General features: G+C 35.7%; 1 protein-coding gene and 1 pseudogene across 17 annotated transcripts in view; one reads left to right on the forward strand and one right to left on the reverse strand.

Moving 5' to 3' along the window:
- Window positions 1-19,998, forward strand: part of MAGI2 (membrane associated guanylate kinase, WW and PDZ domain containing 2) — a 1,433,352-nt gene that overhangs the window by 954,742 nt on the left and 458,612 nt on the right. For all 17 annotated transcript variants that reach the window (XM_037736560.1, XM_037736552.1, XM_037736554.1 and 14 more), the window contains one exon: window positions 7,897-7,976. In XM_037736560.1, the coding sequence (XP_037592488.1) occupies window positions 7,897-7,976 (80 nt within the window). The remainder of the gene's footprint in view (window positions 1-7,896; window positions 7,977-19,998) is intronic.
- LOC108300277 lies at window positions 10,652-11,171 on the reverse strand (annotated as a pseudogene).

Here is a 19,998-nt window from a genome sequence, read left to right on the forward strand (position 1 = left end):
TCCATTTAAGAGGCAGCATTTTTTTTCTTCCCTCAGCCACCCTGGTAAACTGGTGGGTAAACTGTGTTTTCTACACTACTCAGACTGCTTCCTTTGATGAATGATAAAAGCAGATTTCTTCTATTATATTCAATGATATTTTATTGGAAAAGGAGAATTGCTGATTTTTATGCAGCATAATTTTAAATTCTGAGTGAACGCATGCTTCCAAACATGCTTTAAAATAATAATAAGGTCTTACGTTTCATAATTTTCAGGAGGCTTTAAAATGTATAATACTGGAGAAAACCAGTAATTTCTTGGACTTGCGTCATCATTTTCATTAACATTATCATTGAAATACGCAGTATATTGATTGTAAATCCAAATGGGTTATTATCTATCACGTGCCCACCTTTTTTAGGGTGTGTTCGGGTTATCTTAACAACAATAGCTCATCTGTTAAGAGTTTATACTCCATTCACTTAATCTTCACTTTATGAAACTGAGGCTTTTAGAGGTAACTGCTTGCCAAAAGTCAGACATAGGCAGGGCTCTTTGATTCTATTTATTCAATAGGGGTTTATTGGTCATGTATTATGTCCTGGGGATCATTCTAAACCGTGAGAATACAGTAGTCAAAAAAACTGACAAGATTAAGACTTTCATGGAATGTAGTCTGTCTCCATGGTCCTTGCTCTTAACCGATTTGCTGTGGTGCCCACTTCACATCATCACCACCCTATAAAGTGTTTGGTTTATCCAGATTTTGTAGATGAGACTTTGAGCCATCCTTGGGCAAATTAACATTCCCAAGGTCACATAGCTCTTTTACTCTAGAGTCATTCCCATTATCTCATTCCACCTCCGATATATAAATACACATTGGCTGAGAGAAAAGTAAACTTTTATATTACAAATAGTATTTGTTTTATAAGTTTCTTGGCCAGCAATTCACTACTCCAGAGGCTAAATGCTCCATAAAAGAAGAGCTGCCACAGGGTTAATCTGGATTGACATGCTGTGGGAATTCCATTAAATTACTTCTTTGTTTGGGAGTCAGTTTAGTTAGTGACACAAAAGAGACTGCTATTGCTTTGGCAAAAAACAAAAAGACAACAAGAACCTATTTGTTTACTGCCATCTTCCTGAATGGCAGTGAACACTATGTCATCTTAAATAATAGATTTTTAAATGCAGGCTTTTTAAACTGAAAATCACATCTGTGAAAAATGTCATGGCTGTACATGGTTTCCAAATACTTGTCAGGGCTGAATTTGCTTTTAAATTCTAAACAAACATACAAGTAATTTATGTTTCTTTTTGTGTTCCTGTTTCTGTATCTTCTTAACTTAATTACCAACTTCCATTTCCAAAAAACATTAAACTTCATTTATTAAATAAAAGATAAAATACTTTGGAAATTTATTGGAGAGAAATATAAAATCAGGTTTTTTTCGTAGGCAGCAACACCAGAAATATACTTTTTCATTCTATACTTGACATATCTTCCTAGTCACAAAATGTGGTCTAGGCTTACTGTTAATTGTATTACAAAAACAGGAGATACATCAAATATTTCTTCATATTTTTTTGTACCTGCACAAGATTCTGATATAATTTCCAGACAGAAAATAAATGTTTTAGACAAAACAGTGTGCAATACACACCCACAATATCCAAAACAATATTTGTAATGTAACTTCTTTAAAAATATTTTCTAAATACATGAAAGGTAATATGATGGCAAACTCAAATATTTATAAGCTTAAATGAAATTGTAGGAATATTATTTAGGAAATAACCACTAGAGAGATCATTGACAATAGCTTTATTTGTGGATGACCTATGAATAGATTGAAAAAAATAGTGAAATTTTGGGTGAATGGAGTCTTGAAGGAACAAGTTTCTACTGTTTATCACCAATTAGATATATCCAATCATCGCCTTTAATAATTCTTTGGAAGAGAAAATCTTTTGGAAAATGTTATAATCATCCTGAAGATTTTATTGACTATTGTGTAAAATCTACTCAATTTATATACCTTTAAAAATTAATGCTTTCAGCAAACTAACACAGGAACACAAAACCAAACATGGCTTGTTCTCACTCATAAGTGGGAGTTGAACAATGAGAACACAGGGACACAGAGAGGGAAACATCACACACCGGAGCCTGTCGGAGGGTTGGGCCTAGGGGAGAGAAAGCCTTAGGAGAAATACCTAATGCAGATGAAGGGTTGATGGGTGCAGCAAACCACCATGGCACATGTATACCTATATAACAAACCTGCACATTCTGCACTTGTATCCCAGAACTTAGAGTATAATAATTTAAAAAACAGGTTTTTTTTAAACCTAAAGTAAGGTCAACAATCTGTCTTATTACTGTCTCTGAACGTATATCACTACTGCTATTGAACCCTTAACATCCATAGATATTTTGAATTGCTGTTGACTCCAGAATATCTACCTGAACCTTGTTTATCTTGTTCACAAGCTTATTTTATGCAATCAAATGCCATTGGCTTTAACCACTTGTTATTCTTCTGGCGTAGTATTTCCCAGGGGGAAAAATATACCATTTAACTCTCAGTTTAAGACTGAGATTCAAAATTGGCTATTTGGAGGACTTATTTATCATTGTTTTAAGTCTGTTTCTAGTTTTACAGAAAATAGAGCAAAGGAAAGAAGTGTGTTTAATAATAAGTTTTTCATTTCACTAAGAAAATTTTAGTTGAAAGAAAATTCTTCTAATAGTTGTACAGCAGTGAAAACCTTGTTTGGCTCTGATTGGTAATATTAAAGAAGGAAAGAAAAGGAGGAAACAAAGAAATCAGAAAGGAATGGAGAATATGTTTTAAAATTAGGTCTGAATTGGGTTACCCTTGAGGATCCAGTTATGCATATACCTAAGAAACAAAAAAGAGGTTTGTACCCTGACTGGACAAACAGTGGAGTGAATAAAAAACTGGAACAAAAGATTAGAATATGGCGTGATCTGTAAGAAAATTTTAAGTTTTGCTCCCAATAAATACTGCATCCTTTGATAGTATTTCTTACTAACCTATTTGTTTAATATAGTTTCTAAGACCAAATATTCATATGTACATTATATGAATCAGGTTTCTAAAAAGACTTCATTTTGGAAAAATACTCAGATTTGAATGAAGAAAATTTGATGTGAAAGTGGTTCCGGGCCAGGCGTGGTGGTTCTCGCCTGTAATCCCAGCACTTCGGAAGCCAAAGCAGGCAGATCGCTTGATCTTAGGCATTTGACCCTATCTCTACAAAAATAAAAATAAAAAATTAGCCAGTGTGTGGCATGCACCTAGTACCGGCTACTTGAGAGGCTGAAATGGGAGAATCGCTTGATCCCAGGAGGTGGAGGTGGCAGTGAGCCAAGATCATGCCATTGCACTCCAGCCTGGGCAACAGAGCCAGATCCTGTCTCAAAAAAGAAAAGAAAAAGAAAAGGAAAGAAAGAAAGAAAGAGAGAGGAAGGGAGGGAGGGAAGGAAGGAAGGAAGGAAGAAAAGGAAAAGGAAGAGGAAATGATTCAAATACAGAATTTAAGTTTACAAGGAGAAAACTTTTCCAGTGATATTATCAATTTTTCCTCAATCGTAGTTCTCTCTTTTGTCTCTATGTACATGGAACTTACTATCATACTTAGTGCAAAGCATTTACACCTGAAAAGGAGTTTAGGTAGTGATTATCCATAAACGATAGATAAAAGTCTGTTTCTAAACTACTGGTAGAAGCTGGTAAACAGACCCTTGATTACTATTCCAGGGAGTGAAATGAAGCACCCCAATATAAAAAGCCATGTGTGAGATTCCAGATGCCTTTGGTTTCAGACCACAAAAAACCTTGTACCTGGAAATCAGATCTGAATTTAATGCTAGCTGCCTCTTTCACTTGCACGCACTAGCTGTTTAGCCTTGGGCAAGTTACCCACATTCCCCTAACCTGGGTTTCTCCATCTATAAAATGGAATTCATAATACTTAGCCACAAAGGCTTGTTAGCATTAAATGAGGGGACATATCTGAAAGTTCTGCTGCTGTCTGTGACACAGTAGACAATCGAAAATGATATGAGATAGTGAGAATAACTTTGCAATGGTGTGCTGGGCTGCAAATAGCTTTTCCTGTTGAAATGAAGCATGTTCTATGTGAGAAGAATGTTTTCTCAGAAGATAGGATATTATTTAACTTGCTGCTCTGTCAGTTTGGCAAAGGTTAAGGTTACAAATTGTACAGAAATTTCTGTTCATTGCTGATCTGCCTATTGCATATTTTCAAGGCCATTCTGATATGAATTTAAAGTAGAAATGCAAACTTGACTGAAATTTCACTTCTGGGTCCTCTAGATAGACCCAGTATTTAGCTGAACATCAAAGAAGAGTTTTAGATATGCCTATATGATAAACCATTGTTTTTGGTTTTCATCCAGGTTTTTAAATATGACATTGACTGAATTTAAATAGCTACTGACTTTTTACTTGACCTCTCACTTTTTGTGATCATCACATTAACTTTATCCTACAAAATACATGAAGTAGTATAATGGTATGATTCAACCTTTCCTAGAAAATATTTGTTCCATTCCCCAGCTAGAATAAGAAAAGTTTGTGTGCAAATGTAGCCTATGTATTTGTATGTGTCTCTGTTAAAGAAACTTGAAATATAAAATTATATAGCATTGACATTTTCTTTTCCTGGTATTTTTGTGACACACAGTTTGGATAAATACAGGATACCGACGTCATACACCTGAATCTGCCCTAGCTAGGAAGTGAAAGGAAATCACCTCCTTAAACTTGAAAGACAGTACGCAGAATGTGAAAAAATCCCTCAACGATCCCATTTTGAACAAGGTTTCCGGCCCAACACCTAATTCTGTTTTCAAATGGAATTATTAAGGTTTAAAATATGTAATTTAAGGGAAGTAGAAGGACTGGTTGGTCTGTTGTCTCCCAATGCATTAAAAATATCCTCTTTGCAAGGCATCTTGGAAGAACATGTAAATTCCAAGGCTGGTGAGAACCACTATTGAAAAATACTGTGCTAGCTCTTCATGTGATGTTTATGACAATTACTGAAGGTAGCTACTACCCACATTTATTTCAGAATCATTTCTGAAGATCAGCTAAAAATGCTGTTAACTATAAGAGACTCATTCTGTCAAAATGTATTAAAGTGACACACCGTTAATGCTAGTTCAACCTAAAAAAAATCAGCCTGTAATGAAATGCTTTATATAAACTCAAGAAAGCTGGAAAATTCACAGTTCTCTACTAAATTAGCCAGTATTTGAGACCCATGGTGGTGTGCAATAGAAATGGTAATTTGACTCCCTGCAGTGGCTTAGTAATGTTCCCTTAATCTTACTCATGTATGTGTTTGCTTTTGTGAATATGTCTAAGGAGCTTAGAAGTGACTTTTTTCCAAAAAGGGGAAAGGATTTGGAAGAAGCAAGTGAGGACAAAAGAAGAAAAATGTATTTTCCTTGACTACTTCCCAAGATTTCTCCCCACCTCATAGAAACATAGACATCAACACACACATAGACACATATATACTTTGAACTGAGACACGTCTATAAAGAGCATTTTGTTTGTTTGTTTTGTTTTGTTTTTTGTTTTGTTTTGAGACAGAGTTTCGCTCTTGTTGCCCAGGCTGGAGTGCAATGGCATGATCTTGGCTCACTGCAATTTCTGCCTCTAGGGTTCAAGCGATTCTTCTGCCTCAGCTTCCTGAGCAGCTGGGATTACAGGTGCCCTCCACCACATCCAGATAATTTTATAACTTTAGTAGAGATGGGATTTCTCCATGTTGGTCAGGCTGGTCTCTAACTCCCAACCTCAGGTAATCCACCCACCTTGGCCTCCCAAAGTGCTGGGATTACAGACATGAGCCACCACACCCAGCTTATAAAGAGCATTTTTTTAAGTGATTGTGTTTTTTCTTTTTGCCAAAATGAGAGCAGCAAACACTGAACCCAGTGCCCCCATCCTCACACTAGGAATAATCAGAACCTGCATCCTCAAGTGTGAAGTCTTCAGTTCAGAAGAAAATACTAGATTATATTGGCTTACAAACAAGGGCCAGAACCAGATGAAAGTGCCTGAAACTTGATAATGAAGCACCAGCAGATCTTACAAGGGTCAAATTGAGGCAAAATAAAAGCTGGCATGCTCTCCTCATGATTTATTACTTGATCAAATTCACAGCCCTTTTCTGATCAACTTATTAAAGTCCTGTTCAGAGGCATTTGTCATCAAGGAGCTCTTAAATGTGAAGAATGTGATGGAGAATACTTTCTCTTTATCCCATGTACAAGTCAGAAATAAAATGATATTTTCTTCAGGAGCAGAAGCTTCATGACTCAAGGGTCTTTATGTCACAGTTCGCAAATCAAAGATTGCTCTATACATAGCCAGATGGGATGGATGATCATTCAGAAAATACTATTTGAAGAGTGATTTAACATCTTAAATAGCTTTCTGCTACCCATCTTGACTCCATCTTCCCTCCTTCCTGGCTTGAAAGTTCCTCCATTAGGAGGGAACTTGATTTTTACATATTTGTAATTAAATATAATCCCTGGGCAAATCTTCTGTAAGTACAGACTGGTATAACAGATTATCTAGCTAACATTTGTGGCTATGATTGATAAAATGTAGTTAAATTTCACTAAAGAAAGAGAATACATGTGAAATTTATATCATTATCATTTTGACCTCCTTACAACTGTACTAAAGTATGCCTATTATCTGGCTCTGATTTCTGTTTCCATCTTCTCTTCTATTCTTCTCTCTCATGTTCCATTGATTGGCCTTCTGACTGTTTCCTGTATATGCCTCACATGTTCCCACACCTGTGCCTTTGTTCATTCTTTTCCCAAAACCCTCACAAATGTCGAATTCTTGACAATTTGTCCATTGGTAGATGAGATCCCTTGAGACAACTGTACACAGTAAATATTTTAGCTCCAGTGAGCAGTTATAAGCTGTGAGTGGCTCTTAAATTGTAATGTGCATAAGAAATACTGGGAGTGCTCCCCAATGATGGAGGTTGTGTAGCCCCACCTCAGAGATTCTTATTTGATAGTTCTTTGAAGACCCAGAATACGCATTGCTAATATACAGTACATTGTCCGTCAGGTGATTCCAATGCAGGTATTCCACAACCACTTTAAGAAACACTGCTTTAAGAATATCTCTCTTTTACTTTTTAAATTTCTGGCAAAAGTCTTACAAGAAAACATTTTTTTCAAAAAAAAATGTATTATTTCTGGAAATTCCATTTCAGAAACATTAGAATGCAGACAGTCTTCTGCATTCTGATCTGGGTTGAAAGTATTTGGATGAAAGATAGCTTAATGTTGGTTAATAAAATTGCTATTAATCACTTATTGAGAAAATGCAGGAATCTCAAGAACATGCCATAATCTGCATTACTATTGTGCTGCCTCTGCCAGGTCTGTAGTTAGAGAGTAACAAAACAACTGTTCATGAAAAGGGTAGGTTTAAGATGGAAATAATTCTTTTGCAAAACTCAGGAAACATTATCAGAGCCTGTGGACTATGCTCTTCCAACTGGAGAATCCTGTATTTGTAATAAATCCCTTTTGCGCTGGATGAGTTCTGCATTTTCAATGAGGTTAACTTGGCAACATTCTAGTTGATTTTAATAAAAATAGCTGCTTTGAGGACAGGGAGCTGAGGTTGCCAAATTTACAGCTGCCTTGCACAATTACTCTTACACTCCTTCAGGGCTACTTAGAACCAGTAAGCAAATTAAGTGTATCGATTGCAATTTTGTTGGACTAACCCTGCTTTTTTTTTCTTAAGGAATAAACTTGATTCCTTTCAGTATGTGTCTGTTCAGAGTGATCTCTTTTCTTTTCAGCCATAACACAAAGACAACATCATGGCTGGATCCACGACTTGCGAAAAAGGCTAAACCTCCAGAAGAGTGCAAAGAAAATGGTAGGTTAAGTTTTTACGATGTTTCAGCAATGTGCTTTGAGAATGTTTGTGTTTCTTAAACGAGAGTCTCACCTGAAGAGGCAGTAATCTAGTTGGAATAATTTTAAGGATGTAATATTTAGTGCTCAGATAAGAGAGAGGATTAACTCGGCATTTCAGCAGGGCCATGTGGTTTTGCTTTTTCTCTCTGAGGAGACTGTGCTGAATATCACATCTCTCATCTCTGTTGGTTCTGTCTGACTCCTGGCCTGACTTTCCACTACCTACTAAGGATTTTTGTTTGTAATATGTCGCTCGGAGGACTCTGATCTTTTAATTGGAGTCAGATATGATGCATAACAGAAACAGTTTGTGACACTATAATATTTGATTTTGTTTTCAAAGGCATAGCATTCTAGCAGTTATTAAGGAATCAGAAATGTAAAGACATACTTTCCTTGAATCGAGCATTTGAATAAAATAACCAGTTGCCTAAATGTCTTAGAATATCCTTAGTATTTTCCAATTCTCAATCATCTAATATTGACCTGCTTTAAAATAGACTGTTTTCCTGCGTGTGAAGAATTTTTCAAAAATAATTTTAAGGACTAGATGAATGTAAACCTTGTTTTTCGATTAGTAAACTATATGAGTGAAGTCTGTTACTGATGATATTTGCAATTTTTTTTAATATTGAGTTTAATTCTAAAGGAGCACTTATGGTTTAGGTAAAATGATCAATAGCATACTCTGATGATTTATTATTTGATGACATTCACAGACTTTATGTGATTAAATTATTAGAGCTCAATTCAGAGGCTTCTGTCATTGAGGAGCTCTTAAAGGTGAAGAAAATAGCAGAGAATATCTGAACTTTAAACAAAGTTTTTAAAAAGTTAACTTTTTAAAAATTTCTCATTCTAAAAGTCCTTCCTTTTCAAGCATAATTCTGACTTTCTCAGATAATATCCACATGACATTGTGCATTCCTATGTTACAAGGTAACTGTCCACAGGCTAGGGACTGAGTTAAATTCAAAATTAGAGATTGTAATTTATATGAACATACATAAATGTACAAATACTCACTTTTGATGTATCTATATTTAATTTTGTATTCATAGCCATATCTGTATCCTTTCTGTATAGCAGTACAATTGTACACAGTTGAATCCCAGAAAATTATTGTCTGACCTGAACTTTTAAGCATGATTAGGTTATATGTGATTGACACCAATAAGACATGTGTTACAAAAAGTGATAGTCTGAAAATTAAATGACCTGTTCTGTTATATCTAGGAGTTATGATTTACTTATGTCACAGATGTAAAACCTTAGTATATGCTACTTAAAGTGAATTTAACAATTTTGCAGTTCTGTGACATATTGAACTTCTCAGCTGTCTTGCCCCTTTGAGTTGTTCTTTTTATTATAAAACATTATTAAAGTCAAATTTTAAAATCCTGGGAGAGATGCAGGCATAACATATTGCATAATTATAATATTTTGGTGTTATTCATTTTTCTCACATCTGTGCTTATCAGGCTTCACAGGATGGTAGAGCCTAAAATATGATGCTGGTGTTTTCTAAACCACATGTCACTGAGAAATGAGCTCTACCATTCAGTTTATAGATCAGGATGATTTGTAACTGGTCAATTGCTATTTGTTTTCATTTACTACAAAATAAATAATTCATAGACTCTATATTATTGGACCATTTTACAGTGGAAACTAACATCTAGTTTGTTAGAATGTTATTACTCTGGACACCTATTTTAAGTTTTCTTGCCAAGAAAAGTGCTTTTAGGTAATATTGTTACCTATATTTTACTTTTCTTTAAATGACATAGATAACTTATTTACAACATTGGATGTTAATGAATTGCTACTGAACTTGCCAATTAAGTCACGTTTCTTCATATGTGTCACACTTCAGCTCAGAGAAAAGTTAGTACAGTAATTTTTGGAATGCAGGAATATGTATAGAGTGTGTATTTAAAAATGTAGAGGCTCCAGTGGTTGATATCTTTTTCCAGCAAAGGTTTACCACTTCTCTGCTAGGCAGATAGAGTGAAAGCTAATTACCCTAATCGAAACCAGAACTGAGCCAACGTGAGGTTGGGTTGAGTTTGCCCTGGCCATCAGAGTTTTCAACTAGCAGCCTAGTGCAGGTTGGCAAACATTTTTTGTAAAGGGCCAGGCGATAAAGATTTTAGGTTTTGCAGGTCATCCAGTTTCTTTGCAACCACTCATTATGCAAAAGCAGCTTATGTCAATATATAAAGGTCATGCGTGTATTCTGATAAGGATTTATGTATGGACATCAAAATATGAGTTTTTTAAGTTTTGTATACTTTTTTTTTAACCAGAGGAAACAGCTTTTATTGATGAGTTGTCTCCTGAGACGCTATGAGAGACTACCGGAGAGATTATGTCCCAGTTACCCCCTATGCCTATAGGATCACACGTTGCTTCCACTTTAGGGGAAGGATATAAATTGCCTCTTGATTTTCCAAAGCCCAGTCTTTCCCTTCCCTGTGCAGCCTTAGAAACTGAACAGCAATACTGCTTGGTGTTTTGGTCTTCCCCTCCCCACCCCAGCAATGCCTCCTGCAGCTACTCAGTAACAACCAGAGGTAGAGGGTAAGGGGAAGCAGTTAGCTGAGTGAAGTGTGGTACATGGGAAAACAGGACTGTAGCCTATCAAATATCCCTCTGCCCTGCATCAGTGGCTTGGTCCTTCACTGGTTGCATTTCTCTTTGTGCTGGATGACGCCCTTCTGAATCAGATCAGGGATTTCCACCGCCAGCCCTGAACCCAGTCTCAGAGCCACAAGATGAGCTAGTCCAAATTTGGCCACATTCCTGGCTCACAAAGGCTTGAAATGATCTGTCAGGTACATTTTGCCACCTCTGTACATCTTTGCTGTCTTTCCATCCAGCTCAGGGACTGCAATTTCTGGGGAAGTAGTAGGATATGTGATAGGAATGTCAAACTGTCATGTCCAGAGGTTATAGCTATACCAACATTTTCCAAACCACCGAGTCCCTTTCTTGTTGGGCTCCATCGTTGTCAGCATTCTTCCACGTACCAGATAAGGGACTGATATTCCTCCTTCAGTCGCCGCACCCGCAACTCTTGATCTCGGTGTCCTGTGTTAGTCTTCAGCACCAGAATCTCAGCCACAACACGTCAGATTACCTCATCCGCCATCTTGGGCCAGGGCAAGTTTTATATACTTTGACGTAACAAAATAATTATTTGATTTTTCCTCAACTATTCAAAGATGTGTTAATTGTTCTTAGCCCATGGGCCACACACAAATAGGGGTGGGCTGAATTTGGTCCTCAGGGCAAACCGTAACCTACCACATTCGTGTAGGCTCTAATTTTGGCAGGCCTTGAACACCAATATTTTTAAGTATTTTTCTTCTTAGGGCTGCCAGACTCCCAAAAATCTGAGATGCTTTTCAGGGGATTTAGCTTAGCTCTTTGCCTCTAGATCCTGCAGCCGCAGAATTGACAAGTGTCAGGAGATAACTGATTAACTGTTTGAGATCTCTCACGTCTCTGTCACCCCAGTCCCTCAAGAGTGCTCACTTCTGATTTCTTTCGTGTCCATCAGCGGCCTTCTTCCAGGCCAAGTCTATACTGTTGTGAGAGCCCAGACTAAACAAAAGCAGCTTCAGATTCTTCCCTCACCTCTCCAGGGTTCCCTTTTGAGGATCTTAGACCTTCTACAACATGTTGCTTCAGGTAGTTTCTGGTGAAAAAATTGCTTATTGTTTTACATTTTATCTAGACTTTCTGTTTTCTCATGGCTAATAAGCTGCTCACTGCATCCTATCTGGTAGCAGAAATTTTAGTGCAGTTATTTTTAAATTGTACATTTTGGATGTTACTGGGCCAACTGTCATAAAATCTTTATTGTTATCATAATTTATATGTTGATCACTGAAGATATTGTCATGTATGTGTTTATTATGTATGAATATATAGAGGTATGTATGTGTATGTAGATATGTATCCGGAAATGTTTGCATCTTCAGATCCATTTGCTTAAATGAGTGAAGTTAATTCCTAGGTCAATTAGTACAGGAGGAAGACAAGTGAAGGAGAGATGAGAGGGGAAACTAGTCTAGAGGAAAAAAATCACAAAAGTTTTCTCATTGGTATTAAGGAGAAAAAGAGGACATGGATGGCTCAGTACAGATACATATTAAAGAAGCATTTATTCTACTGACACTATAGCAATCATTTCGCCTTTTTACCTAAAGGATAATACTGCTACTAAACATAAAAACCTACTTCCTTCTCTCACAGTTGGGTTGAAAATGCTGAAGCCATTATGTTCTGTGCATTTGTCACAGCTCTGTACACTTTTGGAGTTTTAGCACCAGTGTACATGGCAGAAAAAAACGTCTCCACCTACTACTGGATTCTAATATTAGTTTTTGGGGGAGTGCTGTTTAGCAAGCCAATATAGTCTTTTTTAAAATACCACAGAAATAGCAGTTAACCACAAAATAAATTGGATGCAAGATTGCTTAAAGTATGTATAAGGCACCATCCTGTCTGTCCTCTCAGATGCAGTAGTATGGGATCCTCCTGAGACATTTTCAATCACAGGCATTTCTGTGCTGACATCCCGTGATCATTGCTGGGTTAGAATCCATATCAAAAGTGAATTAAGCCTTGTAGGACCGTTCTTTTTTAAAGTCAAAATGTTATTAAACTCAGTAGGATCACAGTATAATGTACAGAAAAAGAAATTGTTTAAGATTTGGAGTCAGGAAAAATTGTTCCAAACCTCAGTCTGTGGGTTCTTGGGCATGGTACTGAATCTCTGGGAGCCTAGATTTTCTTACCTATAAAATGGGAATTATACACCTTTCATGCAGATTTATTTTCACATTTTAGAAGCACAGTGATTGTAGCACCATAAATTCTAAATAACTGCTCATTTTCTTTCCTTCATGTAGTACTCTGAACCAGCAGTTGAGTCTTATAGAAGATAACTGGTAAAAACTCAAAATAGTTATCCTACCTTAACAGCTTTGAATTACTATAGAATATCTTGGCTAAACAGAAATGAACAAATCCATGTAGGCTAAAATTATCCATCTAGCTAATTCCAGCCTGATAGTAATACACTGGGGGGCTTCCCCCTTCATCTTGTTAAGTTGTCTGTACATCTGCCTGAACTGGGTGACTTTGTTTCTGTATTCCATATGTATGAATTTTAAGTGAGTTTTCTTATGTTATTACAGGAAAAAACATTACATAATCTTAACCCATTTACCTGCATGACTAGTGCATTTCAACTGGAAATAACTAATGCTTGAACTAATTACTTAATCTATCTTTTCTTAAAAAAAAAATACCCAAAATGTACATGAACAAAGGCAGCATATGCCATGCTTCATAATACTTATTAAATAGGATGTTTTTGCAGAAGGAAGTTTCCTTTCTAAAATAGTAGAAAACACTAATTAGTTTCAATTCATTCCATAAATGAGTTTTATAAAACTGATACACAGATTAAAAGATGCATAATTTTATGTTCATATTTCAGATTCTGTTTCTAAATTACATTGTTTATCTTCCCTTAAATAGGAGCTTTGGCCTTTCTCATTAAATTTGTTTTGATAATTAGTGATCCTAATTTCTCAAGAAGATTAAGTATGACCAAATTAATTTTACCTTTCAGTGTTTATCTTTCTAATCTGATAAACCTGCTAAGATTATGTTTGCAAAGCACCTTTGAGGAAGGTTTCCTTGAGGAAAGAATTGATAAAGAGATTCTAACAGAATTAACTATTCAAGTACTAAGACTTCAAAATTGTAAAAATTATTTATATGAAAATATTGAATACCCATCTTGAAATGTGATAAATTAACTTGAATGTGATTTTGTTTTTGTACTGATATTTCATATGTGTTTGTAAAAAATGAGGAAATTTCAAATATCCTAATAGAAGCATTTTTTTTGTAATTGACTGTTATTAGTCATGATTTGCTTTAGCAACATGTTGAGGTATGCTTCATCCAATAATACAGTGCCCCTTCCAGTCTTTTCGGGTCGGAAGTACTCACAAATACCAACATTTTAGGCATGCAAGTCTTTTGTGGAGTAAATAGAACAGTTTATCCAAAATAAATCATTTAGGATGGATATTCCACTATTGTGCACTAGTACCAAATTTTGGTTTGTGACTGGCATCTGTTCTCATTGGTCCCAGATTCTGTTATTGTTTGGTTGATGTCCAGACCATATAAGTTATTAAGCATTTTGGATACACTTCCTGCACTAATGATCTATATATTTCCCCCTTCTACCTGTTAATATTTCATGTGGCTATAAAGTAGTGCCTATGTAAGAATTACATTTCTGTCCAATTTTGTTTCTTAATTGCTCTTAATTGCTCAAGTTACTTGCATACAGAGCAATGACTGAAATCTTGTCATTACTCCTCAATGCATACAACTTTTAAAATAATATTGACATCAACAAATGTGTTTGTTTTGCACAGTAGCAGAATGATTTCAAAATTTTTCAAATGTGACTTTCTAAAACCTTTTTCAATTTTGAAATAATTATAAATTCACAGGAAGTTACTAAGGAATTTACAGGAAGGTGTTAGACACCCTCATTAGCCTCCCCAAGTGTTAACTTACATAAATATTGTACCATATCAAAACCAGAAAATTGATAGTGGTACAATCTACAGAGCTTACGTCATATTTTGTCAGGCATACAAGTACTCCTGTGTGTGTGTGTGTGTGTGTGTGCGTGTGTGTGTGTGTGTTTCCATGTGATGATATCACATGTGTAGTTATACATAAGTATGAGCACAATTGAAATTCAGAACTGCTTCACCACAGGGCTCCCTTATGCTACTCCTTCATAGCCATGCTCATCTCCTTCCCCCGACCAATCCCTAAACCTTGTCAGCTTCTGATCTGTTCTTCACTTCAATAACTTTCTTTCAAAAATATTGTATAAGTGGAATCATAAAGTGTATAAACTTTTAAGATTGACTTTTCCAGTCAGAATAATTCTGTTGAAATACATTCTAGTGTGTATATCAATAATTTGCAACTTTTGTTGTTGTATACTATGCCTGAAGACTCTGACATGGATATACCACAGTCTCCTGTAGGGTACCCATTGAAGGACTTGTGGGTTGTATGCAGTTTGGGGCTAATGTGAATGAATAAAGCTGCTGTGAACATTTGCATACACATTTTTGTGTTAACATAGGTTTTTCACTTCTCTAACTACCCAAGAGTGCAATTGCTGGATTATATACTAAGTGCATTTCAGTTTTAGAACAAACTGCCAAACTGTTTTAGAGTGAGTATACTCTTTCACATTCCCTTTTCTCTGCATCCAGTTTGTGATCCAGTTTCTCTGCATCCTTGCCAGCATTTGAGGTCACGAGTATTTTTTAAATTTTAGCCATTCTGATATGTATGTAGTGATACTGATTTTTTTTGTCTTAATTTGCATTTCCCTAACTGCTAGTGATACTGGACATCTTTTTATATGATTATTTGTCATATGTATATCCTAATCAGTGCAAATCTGATCATGTCTTTTGCCTAGTTAGTTTGCTTTTTAAACTCAGTTTTGGAAGTTCTTTATGTATACAAGTTCCTTTGCCAGATATGTTGTTTACAAACATTTTCTCCCAGTCTGTAATTCGTCTTTCTATCCACTTAACAGGATCTTTTGCAGATAAATATTTTTAACTTTGATGAATCCAGATTATCATTTTCCCTTTTATGAATCATACTTTGGTATCAAGTCTGAGGTCTCTTCAATCTAGCCCCAGGTCCCAAATATTTTTTTCATATTTTATCCTAAATATTGTATAGTGTTATTTTTTATGTTTAAGTCTGTGATGTATTTTGAGTGACTTTTTGTTTAAGGTAAAATAGTTAGGTTAAGGTTCTCTCTCTCTCAAATTGTTTTTCTCCTCTGGATGTCCAACTGTTTGAGCACCGTTTGTTGAAAAGGTTTTCCTTCTTCCATAGAATTGTGTGTGCACCTCTGTCATAAACTGTTGGTTTCTGTTCATCTATGGGCCTATCCTTTCACTTGTACCACACTGTCTTGATTTTTGCAGCTACATAGTAAACCTTAATATTTGGATAGAGTGATTGATATGGTTTGGTTCTATGTGCCCACTGAAATCTCATCTTGAGTTGCAATCCCCATGTGTTGAGGATGGGACCTGTAATCCCCACATGTCAAGGGAGGGAAGTGATTGAATTATGGGGGCAGTTCTCCCATGCTGTTCTCATGATAGTGAGTGAATTCTCACAAGATCTGATGGTTTTATAAAGGGTAGTTTTTCCTGCATTCTCACACACTCTTTCTCTCAACTGTCGCCATTTAAGATGTGCCTGATTCCCCTTCTGCCATGATTATAAGTTTCCTGAGGCCTCCCGAGCCATGCAGAACTGTGAGTCAATTAAACTGCTTTTCTTTATGAATCACCCAGTATCAGGAAGTTCTTTATATCAGTGTGGGAACAGACTAATACAGTGATATTTCCTACTTTACTCTCACCAAAGTTGTTTTAGATATTTTAGGTCTTTTCCTTTTTTATATAAATTTTAGAATAAGCTTTTCTAAGACTACAAAAATCTTGTTGGATTTCTGATAGGAATTGCATTAAATCTCCAGATTAAGTTGACAATAATATGTATCTTTACTGTACTGAGTATTCTAATCCATGAACATGATAAACCCTTCCAATTATTTCAACCTTCTTTTAGTTCCTTCATCAGCATTTTGTAATTTTCAGCAAAAATACATTGCACATTTTGTTTAGTGTATACCTAAGCATTCCATTTTTTTAAGCAATGTAAAGGGGTATTGTGTTTTTAATTTCCGTCTCTGCATGTTTGTTGTTAGAATATATACATGAGATTAATTTTCGTGTGTTAGTCTTAGATCTCATGTCCTTGCTGAATTCATTTATTTGTAGGAATACATTTCTTGTTATTCCTACATAGACTATTTTCCATTGATATAATCATAAGATATTTCTTATTTAAACTCTTGTCATGGTAGATTACATTGATTTTCAAATGTTAAATCAACCTTGCATACCTGGGATAAGTCCCACTTGGACATGGTGAATAATTCTTTTAATATACTGTTTTGTTTAACTTGATAATATTTTATTGAGAATTTTTGTGTCTCTATTCATGAGAAATACTGGTCCATAATTTTTTTTGTACTGTCTTTATCTGATTTCAGTATCAGGGTAATACCGGCTACATAAAATGAGTTGGTAAGCATTCCCTACTCTTCTATTTTCTGGGAAAGATTGTGTAAAATTGGTGTCAACTCTTTTTTCAAATGTTTGGCAAAACTCCAGTGAAACAACTGTCCTAGAGATTTTTTTCAAGAAGATTTTAATTATGAATTCAATTGCTTTAACGGTTATGGGATTGTTCAGGTTATGCACTTCATTTCATTAGTTTTGGTAGTTTGTAGTTTTATAGGAATTGGTCCATTTCTTCCAAGTTGATGAATTAGAAACAATTTCAAGTTTTTGAATTTTTTGAATAACCTTTGTTAATCTGTCCTTAATTTCATTGTTTTGTCCTATTATATCCACTCTGTTACGGACCCACCCAGAAAGCTACTAATTCCTATTATTTTATTTTTCCATCCTATAATTTCTATTTAGTGCTTTTTCATAACTTCCATATCTTTACTGAGATTTTTTTTTTTGTTTCAAGAGAATTCACAATTGCTTGTTAAAGCAATTTTATGATGGCTGCTTTAAAATCCTTGTCAGATAAATTTGACATTTTATTTTTCTTGGTTATCAGAATTAGTTTATTGTCTTTTCTCATCCAATTTGTTTTTCCTGGTTCATGGCTTATGTTTATCCTGGACATTCTTTATACAGACCCTTTTTAAATGGACATTTAAAGTAAAATCTATTATTTTAGCCAAGAATGTTCCTGTTTTGGTTTGGTATGTAGATTCTGGCCTATTTCACAGGCTGTAGTTCCAAATGCAGTTTACTTTGCAGAGCTCTTCCATGCTATTTTGGTCTGCTTAGTTCTCCTGACTTGGGAGCTCCTGATACATTCTTGCTAGTGCCACTTGCAAGTTATGGAAAGCACTTCTGTTGGTCACCTGTTATTGCTAGTAAGGATGTTAGATGTTAGATCTCTGGGATGGAAAGTGTTTTCTCTGGCCTTTTATCTCTGCCTACATGATATAGACAGGTATGGGGAAGAGGATAGGTCACCCATACGAGATTCACTGATGTCACCACTGCAGGTGTATCCAGCTGCCACTACTGATGCAAGATGTGTTACCCTTTCTGGGATCTACTGATGTCACCACTAACAGGTTCTAGATTTGAGTCAGGAAAAAGGCTGCTCTCCTCGTTTCCTTGCCTTTTGTCCAGAAAAAGCAGGCTTTTCTCTTTTGTTGGCTTGTTTTTCTGGTTTGTTGATATGCCTGTTGTCCATTCCAGGCTGAAGGTCTTCCTGATACACTGTCTGAGATATATGGGAGAGAAAAGAAAGTCCTACACACTTGCTGTGGTGTCATTTCCTAATTCCTGACGCCTTCTTTCCACCTTTCAGGGTATTTTGTGAATGTCTGTTGAATTGTGTCTAGCGTATTTAGTTGTATTTGGAAAGGAGAAAATGAGAAAATTGGGTCTACACCATGTTGTTTGGAGCCAGATGTCTAAATGTGACCTTTGGTACCAGTGGTAACAGTACTTTAAAACTTGAAAATATTCTCACATATATCTCTCTGTTGAATCTACTCTGTGACATAGATAGAGATTTTGAACTCCCATTTTTCAGATAATTATGTTATAGTCCAAAGGATTTAAGGGCCTGATCTAATAAATGTAAAATAGCGAATGAGGCTTGGATCCAAGTCATTGGAGTTTAAAATGGATATCAATGTTGTATCCACCATTTAATACCACAAGATGCTTAAACTAGAGACATTAAGGCCTAAAAACATGTTAAGGGAAACAAAATATTTTTCCTTTAAGACTTTGTATGTAAAATATATAGAAGGGATTTTTTTTCAAATATTCTTATTGCTTTCCCTAGGACATCATATCAGTAAATAGACTGATCAATACAATTTTATAATTATATTAAATGTCATATAATTTACATTCTTGATATGGTTTGGCTGTGACCCCACCCAAATCTCACCTTGAATTGTAATAATCCCCATGTGTCAAAGGTGCAGCCAGGTGGAGATAATAGAATCACAGGGACGGTTTCCCCCATACTGTTCTCCTGCTAGTGAATAAGATCTCAGAAGATCTGATAGTTTTATAAATGGGAGCTCCCCTGCACAAGCTCTCTTCCCTGCTGCCATGTAAGATACCCCTTTGCTTTCCCTTCATCTTCTACCATGATTGTGAGGCCTCTCCAGCCGTGTGGAACTGTGAATCAATTAAACCTCCTTCCTTTGTAAATTACCCAGTCTCCTGTATGTCTTTATTAGCAGCATGAGAGCAGACTAATAAAACTCTGAAACTTACAAGGTAAATTTAGCTCTCTGAAAGATATTTTAAAATAAGTATCATATTTTGTGTTCTTACAACATTTTTAAAAAGAATTAACTTCTGTTGATTTCTTTGCCTTCACAATTTTAAAAAATAAATGCTCACTATAGTCCACATAATATTGGAACAATCTCTGTAAGCACTAAATGTGAGTGAGTCTCTGTCAATCACACTGCCAGGCATGGCATTAAGTGTCCCTCAGTGGTTAGGTTTGCTCAACAATGCAGAAAGCAAAACAGAAAGGTGATGCACTGATCCGAATATTATAGACAAGTTCTCCCAGAAATGGGAGAAACAGATCCAGATCATCAACCCAAAGCCAAGTAATTGAACATTAACTATGTCTTTTAGTTGGAAAAAAGAAGAGGGGTTTAATTTCAGTTGCTGAAGTGAGACAATCTGATTTCTCTCTCACTACATGTAATTTTAAGGTTTCCTAAGTCCTATGCATCATAAAAAAGT

Source organism: Cebus imitator, unplaced genomic scaffold, assembly GCF_001604975.1.
Source record: "Cebus imitator isolate Cc_AM_T3 unplaced genomic scaffold, Cebus_imitator-1.0 Scaffold26, whole genome shotgun sequence".
Classification (NCBI taxonomy): Eukaryota; Metazoa; Chordata; class Mammalia; order Primates; family Cebidae; genus Cebus; species Cebus imitator.